General features: G+C 29.7%; 1 protein-coding gene and 1 pseudogene across 3 annotated transcripts; both read right to left on the bottom strand.

The window, feature by feature from the left end:
- Window positions 1-2916: 2916 nt before the first annotated feature.
- On the bottom strand, window positions 2917-7996 carry LOC114408506 (probable serine/threonine-protein kinase PIX13). Of its 2 annotated transcripts, none has more exons than XM_028371572.1 (6): window positions 7613-7996; window positions 7161-7429; window positions 5363-5498; window positions 5125-5261; window positions 4830-4953; window positions 2917-3767 (listed from the first exon to the last, which is right to left on the bottom strand). In XM_028371572.1, the coding sequence occupies exons 1-6, from the start codon at window positions 7710-7712 to the stop codon at window positions 3472-3474; spliced, it is 1062 nt and encodes a 353-aa protein (XP_028227373.1). In that variant the 5' UTR covers window positions 7713-7996; the 3' UTR covers window positions 2917-3471. The 2 variants fall into 2 exon arrangements, with proteins under 2 accessions (XP_028227373.1, XP_028227371.1); XM_028371570.1 differs by having other exon boundaries at window positions 2917-3818; window positions 7613-7992.
- An 11331-nt stretch (window positions 7997-19327) lies between these two features.
- On the bottom strand, window positions 19328-23479 carry LOC114408505 (annotated as a pseudogene). Its single transcript, XR_003665898.1, has 5 exons — window positions 23118-23479; window positions 22838-23034; window positions 22534-22723; window positions 20241-20632; window positions 19328-19870 (listed from the first exon to the last, which is right to left on the bottom strand). The product of XR_003665898.1 is annotated as a probable serine/threonine-protein kinase PBL21 (transcript).
- Between the last annotated feature and the right edge of the window lie 3528 nt (window positions 23480-27007).

The following is a 27007-nucleotide window of genomic DNA, read 5'->3' as shown; positions in this document are numbered from 1 at the left end:
AATTTATTTATATCTTATAATTATAATAAAAAATCTTAACCAGTGGAGTATTATATATGTATTAATGTAATAACAGAAAACAAAAATCAGTATAAAATTAACACTAATCAACTACTGACCGTTACTTATATTTGTATTTCAAGCTCAATCGAAATAAATTTTTCCCAATCAATGTTAAGATCGGAATCAAGCAAATACCACGACTTTAGATTTAATTGTTATATCAACTTTCATCTTCTATTATTATTATTTTATTATCATTATTATTTTCCACCTCTTTCCAAAAATAGTTTTTTAAAAGCACATACACAATCAATTGAATCAAAATACAGTTATTCCAACACTTTTTCATTTTTTTTCCTATTGTTAAGTTTTCCTCTTTCCACTAATCTGAACACCAGGAAAGTCACCAACCAACAATTAAGGGAGGAGGAACCAATGTGAAAATGACTTTGGGAAATTAAAGCCGACAAGTAATAATATGTTGAGAGATTCAATTCAAGTTCAAACACGCAAAAGAACTTCTTGTATAATGGAACACTGACATGGAAAACCACCAAAGAGAAAGGAGAAGGCAGCATTTAGAAGGAAAGAAAACTGCTTTGAGCACTTACTAAACCATAAGCTCTACCAAACGTCACTATGGACCATAAAATTCTGTTCTTTATACTGATAATATGATAGTTTCAGAACAAATAACTACAATGTCATTATGGTTAATAGACCCGAATTTTGTCAATGACAAAATCCAAGTATTAGTTTGGTTATATGATGTAACCGATAGTGGTGAAGAAAGTGTGGAAACTGTCCTTTAAGGATACTTGGATGGTTGGAAAATAATAGAAGTCAATGGTGGAAACTCTTCCGATCCCTATTCCCATGATCATGAAATGAAGAACACGGGGAAGATGTCATAGCTGTTGTGATCCACCAAGCTTACCATAGTTCATATTGATAATCTTTTATTCAATATTGGTTTGGTTTGCCAAAAAAAAAACAATTTAAAATATAATTTATTCTAATTCATGTATAAATAAAAATAACTATTTTTATAATGTTTAAGAGAATTAATTGAAATAATTTAATTTTGTTAATCTGAAGTAAAATATAAAATTATTCCTAAAATGTCATTATTTGAAATTTGATATCATGAATAAAATAAAAATTTTGAAAATAGAATTGCAATTAAACAAAGAATGTTTTAAGAATCATATTATTAATTAGGGACAAAATTATTTGAGTCCAACATACAAATTAAAATAACTTTTTTGCTTATATATAAATCCAAAAAACTACAAACTAAATTAAATCAAACCAAACAAATTAAATATAACTATTTTGGATTTAATTTTATTTTTAAACTTGAACCAATTTACATACTGAAAACCCCTAAATCAAACCATTCATTAGAATGAACTTTTCCCTTCAACCCCATTTGCTTCCTTTTATATATATAGAAAAAAAAGGAAACATGCCGGTTATTTTAAAATGACAGATTAGTGATAAATATTAAATTTAAAAGGGTGGAAATAAAACATCTATACGTTTTTTTATATAATTGTGGATTAACACGTCGTGTTAATAATTTGAAAGTCACATGTTCAAATCTTGCCTAAGTCAATAATTTGTAAAACATTTTTTTAAAAAATTTTAAAAAATGTAATACGTATGTACGTACAATTTGACAATTCACGAGCTTACGGCGTACGAATCTGTGAGATTATCCGGGATAATTTTGGAAAAAAATAAAAAAATATTGGATGCACAGGAAATTTGTTGGGTGTGTAAAAAAATTTCCTAAAAATGAGCTGATTTATTTATTTTAAAATTTTTAGTTAAAAATAAAAAATATAAATATTTTCCTTTTAGTTTTATTATTACAAAAAAATGAATAAAAAGTGGAAAATCTTTAATATCTCTATAATATGCCTAGCTAATAATAAAAATTATTATCAAAATAAAAAAGAACAAAAAACTAACAGCTAATTTAATCAGAAGTTTTGTCATCTTTTGTTTACAAGCCGTGCTCACATCTTTATATTTGTGTATTCTTCAATTTTAATTAGTTTTAAAAAAATTACTTTTATTTTTAAATAAAATTGAAAAGCTTAAATTATTTTTAAAAATATATGTAATTTTAAATTTCACATTTCACCCAAACACACTTAATAGTAAGCCCCAATGTTTTTGTTTCGACTTTCAACAATTCATCAAAAGTTAAACCAAAATTCATTAATTATTTTAAGGAATAAGATAAAAGCAGATAATTTCACTTACAAAACACATGGTATTAATATAAGATTAAATTTGAATTAAAACTTAATTAAAATACATCAATAGTGTAAAAAAATAATGTCATTTAATCATAAATTTTCATATACAATAAGATTATTGATTTTTAAATAATTATTTTAAAATTATATTTTAGATTATTAGTAATAAGTGATTGTGTAAAAATATTTATATCATTTTTGGTGATTAAAAAAATATTTATATTAATAATATATGAAAATTGAAATAAGTTTTTTTACCATCTCACGCGTATTATTACTACTTTAACCCTATTTTTGAACTAATGTTCAAGAACAAAAAAAAAAACAAACGTATTGTTCAGGGTGACAGATTTACCCACGCATTGCCTTATGTAATTTGTTATATAAGCCAAATAATTAACACGTTTCTACAGAAAAAAGTTCATACATGTACGGTATATTTTATCTGTACGTAAATGTAGTCAAATAAATTATATCATATATTAATGAAATTACATACACGCACATATATAATATCTATATCTTTACCTATAATAACGACAATACTCTTTTATTAAACTACTATTGACACTTTGAGAAAAAAAAATCAAATAGATGTTTGTCTCTTCCATGTATCATTATCATTATTCTTTGAGATTTCATCTATCAACAAAATATAAATTTCATAATTTGCATAAAACATGACTGAGTATGCTATAAATTTGAACATGCATTCTAAAGTTTACAACTAAAAAAAGTACAGATATGCACAAAAAGCATAATAGAAGGAATATTTACCAAATGGGTTAAATAAGTTTTTAGTAAATGTATAATTTTAAATTTTGGATTTTAATTTCTATATTTTTATTTATTTTTAATCTATTATTTATTTCTATTGCTCATAATTAATCAGTCTTGGGTTTAATTTTTATCCTTTTGCTACTCAACTTTTGTCTCACCCAACTACTAATCATGAACGATAAAATAAATAAAGGATTTAAAATAGATAAAAATAAATAAATAAAATCCAAAATTTAAAATTGTACTGGACAAAAAACTTATCTAGTCCTTACGAAATTTACTAACCATGTAACTGCTTGAAAAATAAATGGTAGATGCATGGTGAACTACTATGGAGGAGAATGAGTTAGTGGTTTGGGATAAACGTTGTTGTAATGAATAAGTGGTGACCAACCCTGGTTATTTGGGGGATGCTTATCTAACGAACCGCACTTCTTTTCTTCACTTTGGGTTTGTATTTTATGGCTTCAACTTTTTCTAAGGTTTCCAAAACCTCCTCCATAGACGGTCGTTTCTTTGGCTTAGATTCTAAACATTTCAAAATAAGTTGCGCTATTTGAAATGCTGCCCTTAATGAATATTGTTCCTCCATGTTTGGATCCATTACCTCTTTCAGTCTCTTTTTGGCATGTAGAGATGACATAGTGCACTCTACCAAATTCTGCATACCCGTTGGCTGATTTGTGTCTAGAGCTGCTCTACCTGTTAGCATTTCTAGCAGAACAACGCCAAATCCATATACATCGCTTTTAATATACAGATGGCCTGTCAATTTTGGATGTATAAATTTTTCATCATAACACACAGTCAAGCTTTTTTATGATTTTAGAACATTAGTTTTAAAATGGTTAAATTAACCTTTTAGTCATCTAATTTATTATTTAAGTTTTTCATCTTTTAATTTTTTTTTCAATTTGATCCTCTAATTTTTAAAACTAATTTAATTTAGTTTTTTATTTATTTCTTTTTCAATTTATTTTTCTAATTTCTAAAATTAATTTATTTTTTTAAAAAATGTACATTTTATGATATTTTAAAATTACTTAATGACAGTTTTAAATCCATATAAAATATATTTTTTACTATTTAGGTGGAAGAAGTAGATTGAAAAAAAAATAAAGTATCAAATTAAATATAAAAAATAAATTAAAAAAAACTAAAAATTAATTTAAACTTTTAAAATCTCAACTCCTAATCATCACGTCCACTTATTTAATCGGTCTATTTAAAGTCAGTTATCATTGATAAAAGTAATAAAACAAATAAGAACAATAACTAAAAATTTCAAAATTACATACGAACTTAAACACTAATTTTTATAACAACATAAAGTTAGTATTCTTTAATTATAATTATGACTCACAACACACGAGAGCATATCAAATGAAAAAAAATCTTATTAAAAAAAATGAAAACTACAAATATAAATTGTTAAATAATATATAAATGATCACGATTAAAAAAAATGTAAGTAATTTTTTTAACTAATTATGTGACCCTTATTAACTTTTCATCTTTATAATGTAAACCGTGTCTCATTCCTCATAATAAAAAGAATTCTTAATAGGTACATCTTTATGATGCATTATATTAAACATTTAACTCTTACAATATATCAAAAGACTCACACATAAATACTGGCACGTATGCATACACATGCTCGCAAGGGTGCACACACAAACAAAAATGAATGCACATACAGACACTGGCGAACACAATGACAAACACACATTAGCATGTTGTGAAAATAAAGAGAGGAAACAAATGGCATGATACCTGTGGCCATGTATTCAGGGGCCGCGTAACCATACGTGCCCATGATCCGCGTGGTTACGTGGGATTTTCCGTTGACAGGGCCAAACTTTGCCAATCCAAAGTCCGATAGTTTTGCATTAAAATCCTAATAAATAGTAAGCAACAAAACATTGCGACCCAATTAATGATGGATGATGATTTTTCCAAGTGGCTCCTCAATACACACATAAATAATAAAAAAATCAAGTATATATTACTATCTCAACAACATCTTCGAAAATTTGATCATCACATGTACAAAGAAATTAATACATACCCCATCAAGCAAAATGTTGGAAGACTTGAAGTCTCTATAGATGACAGACTTTTCCGATGTATGCAAGAAAGCTAGACCTCTGGCAGCTCCTATGGCTATCTTGAGTCTTATATCCCATGAAAGTGGTTTTGGGCCTCCTGCAAGTGTAATGCAACACCATCAATGATTTAATTAAACAAAAATCCTTATATCAGTTTTTTTACCACAAAATATGCATGTCTGTTGCTGAATTTCCTACTTCTAAAGAGGTGGCTTTCGAGGCTGCCCTTTTGCATGTATTCGTATACGAGCAGGAATTGACTTTCCTCCCAGCAATAGCCAATTAGTTTAACCAGGTTTGGATGAGAGAATTTCCCCAAAAGTTGCACTTCACTCTGCACCAAATATTACAACATATAAGTATATAAATATCATTGTTACATTATAAAACTAATGTTCATTCAAACTAACATTTTTTTACTGCACTGATTATGTGAGCTTTAATTTACTTTTAATCTTTATCATTCATATGTTGTATGACTTAAATTTATAGTGTCTCATTTATCATAATAAAAGAATTCTTATTTCATAAATTTTTATAATGTACTATATTAAACTTTTAATTCAAGTAATATATCAAAAGACTCCATGCACAGGTTCTCACGTGTGCATGTACAAACTTGCATGTACACAAATTAACATAAATATGATAATATCGTTAAGTGTTTTTACAACACTAATTAAAGAATTAATAATAGAAAAAATATAAATATTAATCAGTATTCTTGGTGAATTAGTGTATTAGTTAAAGAACTTAAATATAAATATTTTTATTGAGAGAAAAAACTATTCATAATTTTTGTGTTTTTTTATAATATTCACATTATTTTTTTTCTTATTAATTCTTTAAACAATGCTCTTAGGATACTTGTTAATAAGATTAAAAAAAATTACATTAGAAATGTATTAAAAATTACGGCAAAAATGCATAAGTGATATTTTTTAAAGAAAACTTTCTACTTTGTTTTCTTAATTATTAAACGCTGATTACCATGTGTGAGTAAAATAGAGCAACCCAAGCAACAAAATCTAGACTTCCCCCCCTAATATTATATGACTCGTCATACTTGACACCGACACTTACAATATATTACTTTTATACATTAAACAAATATGCATTCATACCGTTACTCCAAGCAATTACACATGGAACAATTCTTGCAATGGGAGATTATAGTATTTGAAATCACAATCAATAAAGAGAGTTAGCTAGAGTCCAAACAACTTCAGGATAAATTTTGACGTAAACTTTATAATTATTTAAGACATGTTTTTTATTAACTATGTCTTTAGGATTTTTCTTTTGTTTTTAAGTATAATTTACTTTGGATACAATCTTATTTAAAACACAATCAAATAATACACGTGGATCGATACCTCTTCAAGTAAAAATTGAAACATTAGTTCGCTACATTAGGATGAATTAACCTTTTTTCATTAGACTCAACTTTGTTGGTATTCATACATGGATTTTGCTCACATGAAAATTGCTCCCAAAATTGTCTGTTAATTTTTGCTATATCATTGTTTAACATTTTTTTTTTATCTACGATGAGAAGGATGAGATTTGGATGCTAAGGTGTTTATCCACACACGTACCAATGTGACAAATGTAATACTAATAATGATCAAGGAAAGTAAGGGAAACCGGCGATTTTTGTCCAATATGAACTTTTGGAATTAAGTGGAGACACTAAAAAATTTAGTAATCGGCGCCGTTTGATAGGTTATGTATTATTTTATATCCTAAACTCAGCATTCAGCAAGGAATCTTCTGATCATTGTTAATAGGATGGCTTAATTAGATGAAAACTATATATGGAATGGAAATTGAAATTAGTTAAAAAGGCATAAAGATTAGCTTAGTGTACGCCACAATCATGAATAGTAAAGACTTTATCCTTCTGGCGCGCACTGACAAACACAAATACATTGAAGGTAACGAAATTGAATCACTACGATGGGAATATTGAGGAATAAAAAAGGAACATACATACCTGCCATTCTTCTAGACCCTGGAGGCTATCGGGGTTAGACTTCTTCACAGCCACGGGGATTCCAACACCAACTCTTGAGGGCTTGAAGGTGTTCTTATCAATCCACCCTTTGAAAACACGTCCAAAACCACCCTCGCCTAGGACCGTGTCTGGTCTGAAGTTTCTGGTCGCACTTCTCAACTCATCCAACGTGTACTTTATAAGCTTTGGAACGCTGTTGTTTTGTGGACGCTCACCTCTTTCTTCCACTGTTTCCTTCACCAATCTCTCTGCATTTTAATCAATCTATTAATGATTTCATTTCCCATATATATGGATTGAACATTAATTCATACTAAAAGAACATGAAACTATGCAGCTAGCAAGGAAAAAAAATTAAAGGGTTGATTTATTTTATGTAAATGATGCAAACACATTTAATTGTATATATCCAATCATAATCATGTATGCACCTGGGGGAGAAGGGCGTGGATTATTGGTGGTGGGAGTCTTATACTCATTCTTGTGAATCTTGTTGTCATCAGCTGCTGTCTTTCTGAAACAGTTTCCCATGAGTATGATAAAGTGATGATACTAAAACTATGGCAGCAACGGAACAAGTCTATGTGATTGAAAAATGAAGTTGACAAATTGTGTGTTATGATATAATATATGGGTGAGGGGGTTCCACGAAAGAGAGGAGAAATTGAAAAGAAAGAGCCGTGGCAGAGAGATTTAATTAGGCAATTAAAAGGAAGAATAAGTAATTAATTCTCGACTTTTTCTTTGTATGCGTGTTGTTGCCTCTCGAGTATTGACTTGCTTGTAATTAAAATAGTTTATACGGATCGGAAATTATTCCTAGCTAGCTAGTCCCACACTTAGTTTGTGGACTGGTTAACTCTTTGTTTTTCTACGTGTGCCTTGGAAATTCTTGTGGCAATTTGGTTGAAATTCAGATTTGTGAAATGTGATGAAACATTTGAGTCCCCATTTTTCCAAATTAAACCTCACGGTATAGAGCCTCTGGGGCTAAGATATCAGAATCAGACATGGCCCTCCTCCAAGAAGATTTTGCAAAGCAAAGTGGACTACGCTATCCATCAAGGTCAACGTTAATTAACACTGAACATTCACACGTTGATGTCTTGAGTAGTCGCGGACAATAGGAACGCGCGAACTCCGTGCGAAGACAAATTCTACAAACAATTCGTAATCTCTAGCTAATTATTATGTAGCCTCATTCTTGGACATGGACCAAATCAACAAACACTTCTACTTTGTAAACGAAACCAATAACGTATATATGGCGATCACATAAATATAACTTTTGTATATTGGTCACATATATATTAGCTAAAATAAATAAGTAGCACTCTTGCTTTTTAAAACCTTTTCTGCACAATTTCTTTCAACATTTTTTTTGGGCATCTTTCATGTTTCAAGGTTTTTTTTTTATTAAGTTTTTAAGTTTCAAGTTTCTCTTGCTCATCTAATTTAAAGAAACGGAAATAAAATCAAAACCTGCTATGTGGAAGCTAAAAATTGTATTGGTGATATTTTCCGTCTACATATTTTAATTTTAAAATTGTATTGGTTATATCGTACTAGTATACTATAGCAGACATCTAACAATTAATTAATAGTTCGTTGAACCTAGCTCTCAACATGCGAGAGGGAATGGTGCAGAGCTAAAATGATTAGATTCAAACCCTCATTCTATGAGTGAAAAGTGGAACCTATACTATGTCTGAATGCAATATTATGAACTGTACTCATGGATGTAATACCTTAAGCACCAAGTTTGGTGTTTATTTTTTATTCACTGTTAAAATTTTTTTTTAACACTTAATAAAAATGTGGTTAAAAGTTTTTTATAACATTAAAAAAACATTGTCAAATTATGAATAAATATTAATAATATATTTTTATGATATTTTATCAAATTTTGTGTATAATCTATATGATTAAAGCTTAAAGACTTTAACAACAAAAATTATACATAACATTTGATGAAATATTATAAAAATATATTAGTAATATTTATTTATAATTTGACAATATTTTCATAATATTGTCAAAAGTTTTCAAAAATTTTTTTTATTAAGTTTTAAATAAAAAATATTGCTAAAGATATGTAATAATGATTAGCCAATATTTGTACTTGTCCCTTTTTAAAGGAGTATTGACTTGGATCTTGATGGTATACCTTATACCTCACATGCGAGAGGGAATAGATCCTTGACCTCTTAAACCATGCATTCAGCCAAGGCTGGACTTGGCTACGTTACACGTTATGAGGTAAAATAATTATATATCAATACATATACACACGAGTATTTAAATATAATTATGAGTTTAATTTTGAATCATTATTGGTGTAAAAAAAAATTATAATGAAGCCAGCAATTACCAATTACTCCTATATTACAACTCGTAATTAAATATTTTTTTTACGGAATTAGTGTATTACAATTTATAACTCATATAGTATATTTTAGTATGACGAAACCAGGTCAGAAGTCATAACGTTCATTAATTTCTTCAGGCCTTTGGGTAGCTTAATTGTCCTCTTAGCAAAGAAAGTAGTACTATATAACGTGTTACATCACATAAGAACAAAATGTAATAGCTGTACGTGCGACATGATTTCGAATTTTAACCATTATGACATTTTTTTTATTTTACAATTGACCATTATCACTCTGTTAATATTCGTTTGTTTTTCGGTTTCACCTTTTTTTTTTAATTTACAATATATTATTTACTCGTCCATGATTATTTCGTTTTAAGATTGTGATGCAAGAATAAAGAATATAATTAATATTTTAATTTTTATAAAACTGTTCAATGTTTTTATTATTCTATTTATATTTCATGCTAATTAATTTCTCTCACACTGTTCAATAAATACAGCATGAATTCAAAAAATATATTTAATTATTCACTGATTTTTTGTAAAATTACAATTAAAATGAAACAAAAAGTTATTAAAACATCAATCACAAGAGAAATGAAGGGAGTAGTTTAATAAGTATCGTTATTATACTACATTTTATTTTCATAGTATTTCTGTATTAAATAATAACAAATCTCTTAGAGGGAAAACGAACTTTGTTTACGAGCACTCGCTTCTGTTTTAATTATAAGTAAAAAAATATATTTTAAACTTATTAAAAAATTAGTTAATTTTATTAAATTATATTATTTTCAACTAAAAAGTGTTTCTAAATTATTTTTTATGGGAACTTAATATGAAGTAAAAAAAAGTTTTTCATCTTATTAAATAAAAATATTTTAGATAAAATCTCATTAAATAACGTATAACTAATTTAAAATTTATTTATATTTCAGATGGGAGAAAGTATGTGCTAAACGTGGAGCAGTGGTTGATTTTGCTATTTTGCCTATACACAACAAATCTCGGACATGTTCGTGTACCTAAGAGGAGAATTTTAGTCTGAAAATGTCCTCTGATTTCGTTATCATCATGTCTCGTTACGATCAACTAGTTGCGCTAATGAAGCTGCAGATGGCAGTTTTTTTCATTTTCACAAATCGTTAGAACTTAGAAAAAGAAGAAAGTTGGTCTAAAAAAATAGAAGAAGAAAGTCAATGTAAGAAACTATTAGCCAAGACATGCAATGAACATTGGGCCCGTAAAATAGAAAATGATGCATTCATTGGGAGGGGTCGGTGGGTGCCCCTTTTACGTCACTTTTTTAAGTCCAAGTCCATTTAGATCTTTGATAAAACGTCTGAATAAGGAAGTATATTTTAAAGATATTAATTCAAGATAAATAAAAAATCTCTTAAGAATTAAGATAAACTATATTATTTTTTTATGAGGATGTCTCAAAAGCATTTACATAAATTTCTTATTATTTTTCTAACAAATGTTTTAAAGACAATTCCTCACGTTCTCTTTTGAATAAATAATGCGGTTATATAACTCGAAGACTAATAGAAAATACTCGGAGACTACTATGTTTTCTGGGTAAATGCATGAATTGGTGGAAAAAAGAAAAACAAATATATATCACGAGTGTTGAATGGGATCCACCGATCGTTCTGGTCAGTTCCAATGTGTATATTCGTTCGAGAAGGTGCACTATTTAGGACCAAGGCTTTTACACGAAAAAAAAAATAGTTTTTATATTAATATATACAAAATAGATATGTATGAGCAATCCAAAGAAAAAAATGTTTATACTATTTTTTTAGAGGATTCTAGATTTGTTTAAACAATTTCGTTCCAAAAAAATAAATTAAACTTAATAATTAATCATAACTAATAATGGAGCTAGATGGATATCAGAGCAAATAGTTTATAAATTGACAAATGTAAAAACTTTTTACAGTAGTGTCATTTAATAAAAAGTTGACATGCATGTTAAATTTATTAACTAAATACTGTTGGTGGTAGAGCTAGAGGCATTAGAACTCGAACTTGGTTTTCAATGAAGGAGTATGAGATTTCAATCTCACTACTATTAGGGTCACCATCACATGAAAATTCACGTATTGCATTTGCCATCGTTCATGGCTTTTTTTTTTTATTACTAAATCAACCCTGTGGTCACATAATTTAAAATGAACTATAAAAATTCAAAAATCATATTAAAGTTCATTTAAAAAATTATATATATATATATATATATATATATAATTTTGTCAAGAAATAATCATGTTATTTAAATATAATTTTTATAATATTTTATTATTATTTTGGGCATTCTAAACATATAATATAGTATCTATATAATTTTGTTATTTGGTGATAATGAAACACAAGATAAAAAAGAAAAAACAATATCAAATTCATATTTCATCCAACTCTTATTCAATTCTCTTATAACCTATCTCACCGTTAAAACTCTTACGAAAGTGATACTTACATCAACATTCTTGAAAATACAAAAGTAAAAATCCTAAAACAAACAATCTTATGATTTTGGGTTTATGCGTCATAAAAGATTCGGGTGTCAAATTGAAACAATTTAAACATTTGACGTTAGAATTTGATTACAAGTGTGTAATCTTCGTTAAGAAGTAAAAGAACCTTCTCATTCTGAAAGTTCAGCATACTTTTGATTTGTTTTCGATGTGTTACCATTAATTATTATATAAAAAAATATGACAGTAGCATATTATATAGATATGGTGTGTGTGAATGTATGATCGTAACATGGAAAAAAATAAGCTTAATTATAATATTAATAAATGTGAGACTTTACCTTTTAATTAATTTACTAAATACACTTTTAATATTTCCACAAGAAATAAATGAGACTTTACCAAGCCAAGTCAATTAAATTGTTGTGCGTGACAGTTCATTATTTATCTGATATAGGGGTGGTAAAATGAGTTTTTTCTATGGGTCGGGTTGAGATTCTTGACCCTTCAACCCTCTCTGTTTTGGCCTCTTAAAGAAAAGGTTGAGAGAAAAACGAGAAGGACCAATTCATTAACTCATTTTTTATTAAAAAATAATTTTAGTATTTATTTTGGTATTTGATATTTATATTTATTAATTTTAAATTAGTTTATTTTTTTATTTAAATAAATTATTATTCAAAATTTAAGATAATATATTTAATATTTATAAAATATAAAATTAATTAAAATATTATATAATTTTTTTCTTAATATTTTAGTTTTGACGACTCAACATACCACTCCAATAAAAATGGGATGAATTGACACTTTAAACTCATATAAAATATGGGTTGATTCATTTTTTAACAAGTTGATGACGGGGCGAGGCGAGCCAACCCATTTTATCACCACTAACCAAGTCCCAGACATTATACTTAAGTTGAATTGTTCTTGCTAAGTAGGATGTAGGATAGACACTTGCCTTAACATTTTTTTAAGTCAACCTTCTCTTGATTCTTAAAGCATTTAAATAATGTAATTTTCTTGTATTTTATGTATATTGACTGGAGCCGGACATGTAGGTAAGTTCACCCGCAAAGCCCACAACCCATGAAATCCACTAAGTCCATCTTAAGTAGCTTACATTCTAAACAAGTTGATTTTTAGTGAGTCAGCACACCTGTCTTACATAGCCCATGGGTTTATAGGTCAACCCGCATTTAACAAGGTTTTTAAAAAGAAACAGAAAATTAATTTTTAAACATGTAAAATCTATCTCATTTTAAACCATTTGAAAACCTAATTGTGAATTGTCTAAACAAAAAAATTATTTTTCCAAAATGATGATATAATTTGTCTTAAGTCACCTAAAAAATATTTTACTACATCTTATTTAATCTATAATTTTATACTAAATTAAAATATAGTATCATCATTCACCAACTATAGAATCGCATATAAACATAATTTGAGTCACACTGTTCGTGTAAGTGCTTTAATAGTTCTTCTTTTTTTTTTTTTACTAAACTACACAAGTGTAAGTTTTGTTAAGTAGGTTATAAAAAATACATAAGAAACCAACATATTAGCCCATTTAACCGACACATGTCGAGTTGAAAAGGCCATAATTAAACGGACGTGTTAGACTAAAACAACTATTTAAATATACACACTATAAAATTTAAATATAAATTTAATAATCGTATACATAGTGAAAAAATTAATAATATAACAATCCAAATATACGGACGTGTTAGACTAAAACAACTATTTTATAAGCTCAAAGTTTTTTATTCTTCAAAATAAGTAGATATATTGGATCCAAAATGTTACTTTAAAAACTGAGATTTTTTTTTATAAAAAAAATAGACCAACTCAAGCATAGAAATACTGAAGACCTTATACGATATCCTCAAAATTTTGGACATTATAATATAATAATGATATTTATAATTTAAATTTTTATAATTAACACCAATAAATTAATGCAATTGAATTCGAGTGAATAGGTAATTTAGTCCCTGAGATTGTAACCACTTTGCATATTAGTCCCTGACTTAAATTTTAATTCATAATAGTCCCTAACTTTACCTCCGTTATGCCAATAAGTCTCTGCTGTTAAAATTTAATTTCCTCCGTTAGTCAAATGTCTATTTGGCAAATGTAAGCATCCAATGTGGCAGGTTTGAGTCCAAGTCAGCAATATTATGTGGCAAGACAAGGACTGAATTGAAAAATTAGGTTTAAAAGAAATCAAAAATGAAGTAAACCCATTTTCCCTTTCACTGTTGCTCTTCCCTCCCCTGCAGCTGCCAAACCTCTCGGGCGCCATTCTCTTTTTTCCTTTCGAGGGGTCACACCCTCTCTCTCTCTCGGGCGCCATTCTCTTTTTTCCTTTCAAAAAGCAAAGCTACCATCTTTCTTTCCATATTCTCTCTCTCATTGTTACCCTGTTGGTGGATAGCAAAACTTCAGCAACCCTTTTGCATCTGATCTAAGAATCCCAACCTCAAATACCCATTTTTTGTCATTTCATGATCTGTAAGTTCAAGTTTTTGTTTTTGTCTTTTTTTAGTTAGCTTGCTTTTCCCTATTGCTCCAACTCAGAAAAAAAAAAAAAGAAAGAAAAGAAAATGTGATAAGAAGCAGGATTAGGGTTTAGTTTCATTGTTACAAGCTGTCAGATTTTGCTTTTGATTTGAACTAGGTTAGTGGACAGAGTGGAGTGGTGGTATCTCAATTTATTAGTTTCTGATTTTGGAGTATTTTTTTTTTTGTTCTGTTTATGCACATCTGTGAGTGAATGCTTTTTTTTTTTCTTTTAGTTTGTTTTTAAAGATTCATTGGACGGCTTTAAGTGGAATGTAATCTGCTCAGTTATTGTTGCTAAAGACTGCATTTTTATTGTGATTGGCAGAGGTTATAGTTCGTGAAAATGACGAGGATGACCCGTGATTTTGGGGATACTATGCAAAAAGATGCAGTGCCGGCGGTGTCGGCTGATATAATATTTGCTTCTCTTCGGTTTCCTAATTACAAAATCGGAGTTAACAATCAGATCATGGAGACAAAGGATAGTCCAAAAGTGCTATCTATGAAGGAGGTTGTTGCGCGAGAGACTGCACAGCTGTTGGACCAGCAGAAACGTCTGTCGGTTCGCGATCTTGCCAGTAAATTTGAGAAGGGTTTGGCAGCTGCAGGGGAGGGAAGAGCAACAGTGAAAGGGAAAATGGGTTTACTTCATTTTTGATTTCTTTTAAACCTAATTTTTCAATTCAGTCCTTGCCTTGCCACATAATATTGCTGACTTGGACTCAAACCTGCCACATTGGATGCTTACATTTGCCAAATAGACATTTGACTAACGGAGGAAATTAGATTTTAACAGCAGGGACTTATTTGCATAACGGAGGTAAAGTTAGGGACTATTATGAATTAAAATTTAAGTCAGGGACTAATATACAAAGTGGTTACAATCTCAGGGACTAAATTGCCTATTCACTCAATTGAATTCTGTTTCATCATTATCTTTGCAAGAGCAGAACCAATGTCAAGACATTTAACCTCAATTCTAGGTCGTTGGACCAAGTTATCAAAATTACGTTTGTTGTAAGAACTCTTCCTCTCCTACCATCCCTCGAGTGTGGGCTACACTGAGATTACCAAAAGGGGGCATCTTAGTAGTAGTAGTAGCCTTAGGTGATTGCTAAGCTCAACTATGGGGTGAGACACCAAGTATGTAACACACTTAAGAGTCACATTACTCACTCAAGCTGAAGATCAAGTTCAATCTCTGCTATAGCATGCAAAATTAACAAAAAAGAAAAATTACATTAATATCTTTTAAGATTTGACTTAACTGCACCAAACTTTTCTTATTTTGAAAGTGCTTGTAATCTTTCTTCAAGGGAAATAAACATAATTTCGGTCACCTATCTTAAGCGTAATGAACTAATGATTATTGAATCTTGACAAAGATAAACTAAGTGCAACTTTTAAAATAAAAGGATTATATTTTTTATGTACAATAACAAGATTTAAACTTAGTATCATGGGTAAACTATCCAAAACTCTGTCACTAAACCGATATTGGCGGGTTAGATAAGATAATCATTAAGTTTATAAAGATTCTAAACTCTTTTTTATAAAATTACATTGATTTTCTTTTAAAATTAGTTTTATTAACTCAATGATTATTTTATCTAACCTGCCAACATCCATTTAGTGACAGGGTTTTGGATAAGATTCTAAACTCTTTTTTTTTTGAAAAATTACATATTGATTTTCTTTTGAAATTAGTTTTATTAACTCAATGATTATTTTATTTAACCTGCCAACATCGATTCAGTGACAGGGTTTTGGATAAGATTCTAAACTTTTTTTTTTTTTTGAAAAATTACATTGATTTTCTTTTGAAATTAGTTTTATTAAGTGCAGAAAAACGTGGAAATTGGGTGAAAACAAACAGAACAAAATGTGAAGGACACGGAACTTAACGCAAATACGCGTTATCATTGAATCTGTCCCTCACTTTGGAGATAACTTTTCTTCTAAGTTGGTCGGCCGCTTTCAATAGTCAGTGCAGTCACATTAGTATTTGACACTAACTCGTCCATTTGGAATTGGATCACAATATCTTTTTTCTTTTTTGTTGAATTTAATTTCCAAGGAACTATAAAGTTAATTGGATGGTTTAAAAAAAATTATGAGTCCAATTTCCCTAACAAAATCTAACAATTAACATCTCAAAAAAGAAGTTCGATTCACATTGGCAATTTAAATGAAATTGCTAATCTATCAGTGAAAAGTCTGGGAGACTTGGTAGTAAGTTTAGTAAAATTTTAGACTAAGAAAACTGTAAAATAATTATACTATTTTCATTTTTCAAATAATCAAACCCAGTATAGTCAAGAGAATTGTGCTGCTATTGCTAAGAAACAAAAGACACGCCAGGCAAAGATTCTCCGTGTCGTTGCATGCTTTCTTGATGCTAAAATATCTACGCACCAAGCAGGAGAAAATATAGCACCCGTGTTCTTTGTCACCGTAACGCTAATCTTCAGAGCAGATTGTAGTAAGTTGACCAAAATAACTTGATTTTAAATTTCATTTGTTTCATTTTAATTTACTTTAGTGCATATACTTATCCATTCCTCAAAATAAATTATCTGACATAATTTAATTTTAAAGAAAAAAAGTCGCTGAATAATCTTTAATATTACAAATGTAAGCACCTTAACCCTTCATCTATCTTAGTTAATATTTTCAGAAACCAATTTAGGTCACAAATAACTCTTTTAAGGACTGAAATGGTATAGATTTACCTTTTTTTAAAGACTAATTATCTAAAGATCTAAAAGGAAAATGAATGAAAAATAAAAATGTCTATTTATGATTGTTTAGTAATTTTCTTTATTTTAGAGACCTAGTTGAGTCAATTTTTTTTTTTAAAACTACAATAAACTCTATCAAGTTTATTTGATCTTATTTAGATAATTCAAACATAACCATTGTCATTCTTCAGGTTACTTTAGTTTCTTTCATTTCTTTTCGTCAAATTAATATTCCGAGTAATTTTTTTTTTAAAAAATATCACCTTTAAAAATAAAAATTTGCAGTCACCAGATTTGGACTACACCTTGTGAAGTTGTAGACGCAGCTTTAAAAGATTTTCTGATCAGACATATGATGAGACTGTTGCTTCCTGGATCGTGTTGCATTACGGAAAGCTCAATCTAAAATGTAAATTACATTCTGAATTGAACTTTTAGGAGTGTAATAGAGTGCAGCAAACAAGAATGTAGGTGCAGGAAGTTTTAGCCATGATATGATAGTCCTAGTATGGCAGGGTTGATGGGTTTATTTGTGATTCAACTAAAAAATGGATGACGGGTCTTGTGCTCACGTTAGCCATGTGAAGATGCTGATGACCTCAATAGCTCTCATGTAACGACCGTTTCACATTTAAGGATAAATAATTAAATTTGAGTCAAAAAGTGTAATGCCACATAAATTGGTTTTTAAAAATTGAGAAATATAAATTTAATTGCTGAATATACAAAAAAAATATAATAAATTAATCTTATCGTTAAATTATAATATTCTAAGACTAATTTGATAATAAATTATATTTTTCAAAAACTAATTTGACATTAAATTATAATATTTAAGAACAAATTTATTATTAGATTATCTTCAGGATTAATTTATCACATTTTTTATATATTATTAATAGACTAAATTTTATTTTTTTCATCTTTCAATGATTAATTTGTTAACACTTCAGACTTTCCCGAATGAATTTCACTATTTACCTTCAAGAAAATGTAAGTTCTGAAGACTTGGCAATGAGGAACAAATGGTGGCAAATTAGCCAACCTGTTAATTGGTACAGACATTTAATATGAAACTACGAGTTTTGCTGTCAAGTGAGTTAAGGATTTTAATTAATAAATTAATTTTTTTTTCATAAATACCTATAAAGACTAAGTTTAAATCTACTTAGCCTAAACTTTTGGAGAAAATAGATGAGCGATTTTATTAAGATTAGCTGTATAAATTAATTTTAGCTTGTAAAGACTCAATTCATTTTATCTTTTTAATTTCTCTCTCTCTTAACGACTTAATGAATAAACCCCTGCTTAAGAAGAGAAAACACATAATTACATTACGTACTACAAGTATAATCCCTACCACTTACTGATGAAGAGAGAGAGAAAGATAATAGAAAGGACAAGGAAATTGGGGAATACAGCAATTATATGTTGTTGCACATTGAAGAGTAACAATTGCTTGCCTACACAAGAAAACCCAACTTTATGAAAGCTGTTGGTTTTAGCATTATATTTTTGCAACAACCTCTCTATAAGCCTGTACCAAAATGGTGTGTTTTATAATTTTTATGAGTGAGTTGTGTAAATATTAAATAACAGGACTTTATAACAAAAAGCTACACTTGTGGAAATACACCACTCTGTCATCTTTGTTTCACACGACAAGGAAACTCGCTGTTCCGTGTCACTGAATGCAGGATCATAGTCCAAAAATGCTCTAAAGCCCAACAAAGAATCACCAGAAAATAGGTACAAGCTAACACCCATGTTGCCACTAATCTATCCTTAAAACAAGACCCGAGCGTAAACAAAAAAGTACCGTATAAGCACAATCTCAAGCATTTATCCCCGCTATATATATATATATATGTAACATAACTTTCATTCATTTTATATCAGAGCTACCGTCACTCAATAACACTCCAGCTCCAGTCTGGGGTGTTGCAAAATCAATGTCGGGAAAACCAAACACCAAAATCAACAAGTCACAAGAAACGTGTTATAGGTGCCTCGTAGAAGTTTAAAGCCTAAACAAGCATAAACTCATGTCCATTGCAATTAAATCAATTCACATGTTTACTACTGCTATATCAAGAAGTTTATCTTCACTACTGCTGTGGCAATAAGTTAATTAAAGCAATAACACATAACACTTTAAATAGCCAAGTTGGTAGCTTACACTGACCAAACCGGTAAGGAAATCTGCACCCAAAATCATACAAAATGGAACTCAAGCTAGAATCAGATACCTTTGAATATTAAATCCTGTCCATTTCTGAAGGTGACTGTTGTGGTGAGCTGCGCCCACCATGTCTATGGACTTCAGGGATTACTATGAGAAGCTAGGTATTCCAGTGCAACAACAATATCACCAATAAGTGGACGGAATTTCGGTTGCTCCTGGATACACATAGCAGTTATAGCCATTGCCTGATGCAAACAGCGCACGGGGAAGTTTTCGTGTAACAGAGGGTCAACCATTTGTACAAACTTTTTCCGGTCACTGAAAAATTGACGAGACTGGACAAAAAAAAAAACTAAGCATAAGTAATCTTATATGCGAAGATGATTCATTTAGATAAAGTCATCAGTAAAGCTTAAGACACATGTGACATCTCAAAGAATCCCAAGCATTTATTATAATTTATGAAGAAGGCAGGAAACACCTTATTATCACACGTTAGAGTTTTCATAATGATTAATGAGATGAGACATGCTCTAGATTCTAGTTTTTCCACACTTTCTAACATGAAATTTAATATGAGAAATGTCAATATGCTACTGAAAAGATGAAAAACTAAAAGGAATCACTTACAAGCAAAGCTAAGACAAACATACTAAACTTAAGGGGAATTTCTTTTTAAATAAACGATACAAACTAAATATTTACCCATGAAACCAAGTTTTGCTCTCCTGGTCTTCTATTAGTATCTATTGCCCTACGTCCAGTGATCAACTCCAACAAAACCACACCAAAGCTATATATATCAGATTTAAGAGTTAATTTGCCGCTCATGGCATACTCTGGCGCACAGTAACCATATGTTCCCATCACTCTGGTTGAAACATGGGTATTGTCTCCAACAGGTCCAAGTTTAGCAAGCCCAAAATCTGACAGTTTTGGGTTGAATTCATTATCTAACAAGATGTTTGCAGATTTCAAGTCCCTGTAGATAACAGGTGGATCTGCTTTACAATGGAGATATTCAAGGCCACGAGCAGCTCCAACAGCAATCTTCATTCGAGTACTCCAACTTAGTGGTTCTTTGTCTGGGTGAGGATCTGAAATGAGAGATAAAGTTATAACATGATTGGTATATTTAATCATTAAAAGATGGTCCTGTAAAAATCACATAAAGGAGAAACTAATTTAGGGATATATTTTAAGGGGAATTCCTAATAATGCAACCTATTCAAAACTAAATTGTTCTTCTCATAACTTTACATTTAGGCCAAAATATTTATTTTCATAAATTTACCACATCTTGGCCTACACAAAAACAGCTGTGACCTCTTTTGGAAAGTACAGAATAACCCACACACAAAACCACTCCCACTGAAAAACCAGATGTGGTATGCTGATCGAGACAATGGAAGAAACCCAATAATCCGCTATATCATATAGCGGCTAAGGTCTTAGGTAAATAGTGGAAGTTGTATAGCAGTTGACATATAAAAAAGGCAAACTGTGTGCTAATAAAAGTAAAATGCATAAAATTGAAATTGACATTAACACAGAAGTTCAATTCTAAGTAGTCAAATCCCAAATAGTGGCATGTAGCGGACCCCAAAACCACTAAAGTGGATAGCAAAAAGCGAGATGGCCGCTATTGCGAAGTCTAGAAAACAATATACATAATTTATATCATACACATAAATACTCAAAAATAGAGAAATACACAAAATTAAAGACAGTCATAATTAATAATCAAAATCCATTGTCATTGTCACTAACATTAAAATCTAATTCTAATTGAAGACAAGAGCTGTTAACTGTTGAAGAGTGAACACATTCAAATGGGAGATGAAAGGTCCCAGGGTCAACCTAATTAAACTAAAACGGGTGCCAGAAAGACAAAAAAATTTAAAAACCCAAAAAAAGAGGAGGGGAAATGGGAAAAAAAATGAGGGTAATTCACAACCGCTTTTCCGGCTTCTCCAAACCTGCAATGCAACACTCTTTTGCATCGAACGGGCCAAATTCACAACTGCTACCCTATTTGCTGCAATAGCAGCACAATTGACAACATAGGTTCAATTGGCTGGTGACTCACCAAAGATGACAAGAGAATGTAGGACACGTGCCACAACCACAACACCCATAGCAGCTGCAGTAGTGGACGGAGTTGCAATTGCAGATCCAAGGAATTGTGCAATACAATAGCGTTATAGCAGCTATTTAACAACACTCAAAGGCTACTTAGAGCCCCAACGTATTTAAATCCCAAAAGAAGAAAGCAAATAACAAGGAATGTGCTTTTCTAACAAAAATTCACCCTTATTTAGAGGGAGCAAAAACCCTTTTTTTCATAATAAGGCCTATACTCCTTCGTATATTTGCATGCATACTAATGAATCGGGGACACTGTCCTGATGTAGTCTATGACAAAACATAGAAAGCAAGGAATGAAAATGTTTCTCTCCGTAGTGAATTAAGTTTATGGGCACAACTTTGATTACACAGTTAAACCATTAACCAGCTCCAGTCAGTTTATATTCAGTCACAGAATCTTTCATTGAAGAAGAAAGTGTATAAACGCTATTCACTCTATATAGATATACTGCACTTAATATGCGCAGGTTAATAGGTACAAAATATCAGCAGTAAGTACAAGATGAGCAATGTGCACTGTTGCATTGCATAGACTCTCGAGATTAACAAATACTGGGATATCCAGAAATTGAAGAACTTATGCAGAAAGTTTAACAGTGTGTTTGGTGTGCCATTTTGAACGCACATAAGTTGACGTTTTAGAGTCAAATTATTAAAAAGCAGTGAAGCAGCTTAGTAATGCAGCAGAAGGACATGTGTACGTCAATGGAAAACACGCGTTAAGTTTGTATTACTTCTTGTGGTCAAAGTTGTAATGTAGGTTAAATACAAATGAAAGAATGAAAACAAGAAAACAACTAATAAATGGTGAAAGAACAGTTACAGAACACTAAAGGTTTGATAAGGTTACCAAATAGATGGTCTTCAAGTGAACCCATGGGCATGTACTCATAAACCAAAAGCCTTTGATCTCCATCAGTGCAGTAGCCAATTAACTTGACAAGATTAGAATTGTGCAGCAGGCTCAACATAAGAACCTCCGTCACAAACTCCTGAAAACCTTGCCGACCATCATGACTCAATTGTTTCACGGCAACATACTGTGATGATCACCAACAACAACAACAACAAATCAGAAAAATCCAAATCACATTTTTAAAAAACAGAGAGAGAGAGAGAGAGAGAACGATCTGAATAAATAAATAGAAATTGACCTCTCCCGTTGCAAGACGACCCTTGTAAACCCTTCCAAAACCACCTTCCCCGAGTAAGTTCACTTCCTTGAAACCCCTCGTTGCCTCTGCCAGTTCGCGAAAACCGAAACTTGCCGCTGCCGTACTTCCTTTGTTACTGCTACTACTCACACTCTTCTTCCCCTTCCCCTCTGAGGATTCCCTCTTCCTTTCACTCTCTGCAATAAAACAAAACGCATTGTTAGAAGCCGTTTCAGAAAATTAAAAACAAGAAGAAAAAAATGGGAGGCTCGGAACAAACCAGAAGAAGAAGTAGCAGTAGCGGTAGCAGATCGAGAGCCATTGTCAATTTCAACCCTTCTCACATCTTTCCGGCGAGAAACAAAGCACGAAAAGCAACTCATCGGCGCTACAGACAACTAAATTTCGTTTAAATTAAATAATAAAAAAAAATAAGATCCGTATATAAGTCAATCAGAGTATTTCTGGATTTCCCCTCTCTAGGCGAGGGATCAATGAATTTAATTTAATAATAATGAGGTTGCGCAAAGTTCAAATGCAACCTCGAAGATAAAATTTAAGACGCGTAGGAAACAATCTGAATTTGTGTTGTGTTTTGTCTGTTAGTTCTGAAACACTGGTTTAGCGGAAGTCACTCACTGTGTCCACATTAGTAGAGATAGCTGTGTACTGTGTTTTTTTTATAAAAATAAATAAAATATATTTACAATTCTTGGACTTGTCTTTCTTTCTTTTTATTTTGAATTATTATTCGATTTCCACTTTCGTTGCATTAATGTCTGTGCGTGATTGCTGCGAGTCGCTCTCAATCCTTCTCTATCGGTCTAATGCGCATTTATAAACGTTACGGTCCCAGCCATCATCGCCTCCTTTCTGCTTTTACTTTTCTGCCCTCCCTGTTCCGCAATCACCATCCAACCGTTGCCCAAAGTTATTATTTTTTAACTTTTAATTAATAACGCCACAACAAGTATCAGTATTTTTATCCATAGTTTTTACACTATTTTATTTTTTTTAACTTACATTAACTTCTCACTATTTTCATATTATTAATTTTTATCTCATTTTTTATTAACTATATTTAACTTCTATTCTTTTATTATTTAAAAAATTTCCCCTAATAGTCATGAAAGACAAGTTTAAAAACACCGTTTCCACTTTCCATCGATTTTAAAAATATTTACTTGATAAAAAGAATACAACAATTTGTTGGCAACTAGTGTATGAATCACGGAACGCACAGCACCAGGATCGATCTTTTTTGTTGTCTAAAAAAATTCATTTGAATTTTTTTTTTCTATACTTAAAATTCATTTGAAATTGAGTGATGAGTACGTAATTTTGTTAAATACTACAAAAGAATAAATTTCCTTATTCAAATAGAGTTCTCTTCACAGAAGATACGTGTATTATGTTGAAAACAAAAAACAGTGTTGTGAATTCGGTGGTTGGGCTACTACTTGCATCATTTCTTTTTTAATAAAGTTTAACATTTCAAATATTGTGTATAAGAAAATTACTCCTATTAAAAATAGATAATATTATTATAAATACTTTCAATATAAATAACATTATTATTCATAAAAGATATTTATAGTTTTAGACAAAAAATAATAATATAGTGAAAAATGGCTCAGTCTAGCCAATTCAACAAACAACTCAATAAATCGATTGTTTAATTAGAGAATAATTCAATATTATCCAAGTATCTAATTACTTTCTCTTTTCACAATTTAACTATGATAATATTTAAAAACACGTGTGTAGTCTTTTTTTTTTAATAATTTCATTTAATCACACACACATATATACATATTTAATAACATCCTCAAAATCTCTTTTTTATGGCATATTTCACTGACAGTAAAGCACATTTAACTATTGAAAACATTTGATCGTGGACCTCTATCTACTGCAAATAGCAATTGCCTCCCAATCAGTGATTTCAGCAGAAGAGGATACTCATATGTAGGTGGATCCTTTACCAAAAAAAGTAAAATATGATTTTAAGATATATGAAACCACATCATGAGTATTCAAGAATCAAATAATCAGGATTCTAATACCTTCAGTGTAGAAATAAGTTCTTTGCATGTAATTTTTAACAATTTTTCAGCCTTATAATCAGGTAGCTCGAAGGCAGCATTAGCTGATCACATAAGACACATTCAATTTGACCACTGTCACATATCTTGATTTAGTGTCGTTTATCCATCATTATTTATGGAGGAATAAACTATTTTTATGAATGTAAACTTACGTCTCATTAGTAAGTTTCAGGTAAATCTTCTTCTTAGTTGTTCCATCCTTGAAATTAAGTTAACGTGTTTTTATAATAATTAAGTTGAATATATACTCTTAGGAGAAATACCATAGTAGTTAATTAAGTTGAGTTTCCATGTTTAATGTGTCTTTATAATGAATTGCATGAATTCTAACAAAGTTATAGTTTGAAACGTTTCCATCTACAAGCTTTGAATGAAACAAGGGTCTATATTGCCACACCACTTCAAGCTTTATACTCTCTCTACCATGTGAAATTCGTGCTCTTGATGGTTTATGTGGTGGATCTTTTAAGCATTTAGCCTTAGCTACACAACCATCAACCAAACTAAAGCATTTTGAATATGGCTTTCATGTATCTTGTACGGGTAGTCATATAATCTTATAGGCTCTTAGCGAGGTATTACACTTTGGATAATTTGTAAAATATTAATGGATGACATCATCGAAGAAGAAAAATTGTTTGTATGAATTTGTTTAAATTGTATTTTAATTCTTGTGCATTGCAAGTTGCAACTTAATAAACTGGTTGAATGATTGAATCACTCATAAAAAATAAAATAAAAAAGTTGGTTGAATTAGGTTTGGAAGGATTTAGTAATAAAAGGTGTAAATAGCCCGATTTTAAGTGACACAAAATCGTCTGCTTTCCCTAGCCCAAACCGCACAGCCCATTGTACTAAAAAAAAGAGTGTATTAATTCCGCCAGACAAATTGTCTATGTTTTCCGTGTATATTTTATTAAAAAAAATATTTTAATTGTATATTTTTCACATCATTTTCATACAAAGGAAATATATTTTATTCTATTCCATTTCTAAAAAAAATATAATTAATAATAGATATTAGTTATTTTTTCTAATCAATCGAATAATGGTAATATAAATTATCATTTTTTAAATTAATAAAAATACAATTTATCTTTTTAATAGTAACCAGTATCATATAAGTTATAGCTTTTAGTTAAAATTTAATTAATTATATAGAAATTACTATTTATATAAATAATCAAATTAACAATTATGTGAATTTACTTTATTAATAATAATAATAAAATAATTATGATACTAATTTCTATCATACTTATTTTTATTGTAATTAAAAAGGATAACATGTTATCATTAATTCAAAAATTAATTAAAAAGTAATTTATATTACAATTAATTCTATTACTAACAGAAAATATAACATGCTTCACCGTTATGATAATTTGTATCATAATTAATTCAATTCATATTAAAAAGATAAGCTATATCATAATTAAAAAAATATATAACAAAATTACAATTTTGTTCATATCTAAACTCATAATCACAATTTTGTTTGTATCATAACTAAATAATTAGATTTATATATAAAATAGAATCACAATTTTATTGTGTATTTATACACAACGTAATTAAGATTTTGTAAAGTCTACAAGTTTTTTTTAAAAAATGAGAGGCCAAAAGATGAGAAAGTTGGGTACAGTAAAGTTGGAAAAAGGAGGGTAAGATTGTCTTTTAAACATGCATTTGAAAAAAATAAGGAAAAAATATCAAAACTGGGAGTGAGAATAGAAACTCTCAAATCCGAACCCAAGTAGATTACATGTCTGGAAAAGAGGAACTAATATGCACTCGTCAACGTGAAGAAAGGGGTACACGGTTGGAATTAATTTTTATAATAGATGATATTTTAATATTTTTATTTGATAAGATATAATTTTGTAGATAATAGTAGTATTTAAGTATTTTTAACATAAGGACGTATTTTCTTTCTTTTTAAATAAATATTTTTTATAGTCTTCAAAGTAGAGATAATTCAGGAAAAAAAAAAAGCACAGTTAATTGCATTTTCTTTTTACACAAAATATTTAAGTATAATTTTTTTTTTTTGAAAATATCT

Source organism: Glycine soja, chromosome 4, assembly GCF_004193775.1.
Source record: "Glycine soja cultivar W05 chromosome 4, ASM419377v2, whole genome shotgun sequence".
Classification (NCBI taxonomy): domain Eukaryota; kingdom Viridiplantae; phylum Streptophyta; class Magnoliopsida; order Fabales; family Fabaceae; genus Glycine; species Glycine soja.
Note: the sequence above shows the minus strand (reverse complement) of the source record. Positions and strands in the feature narration are given on the sequence as shown.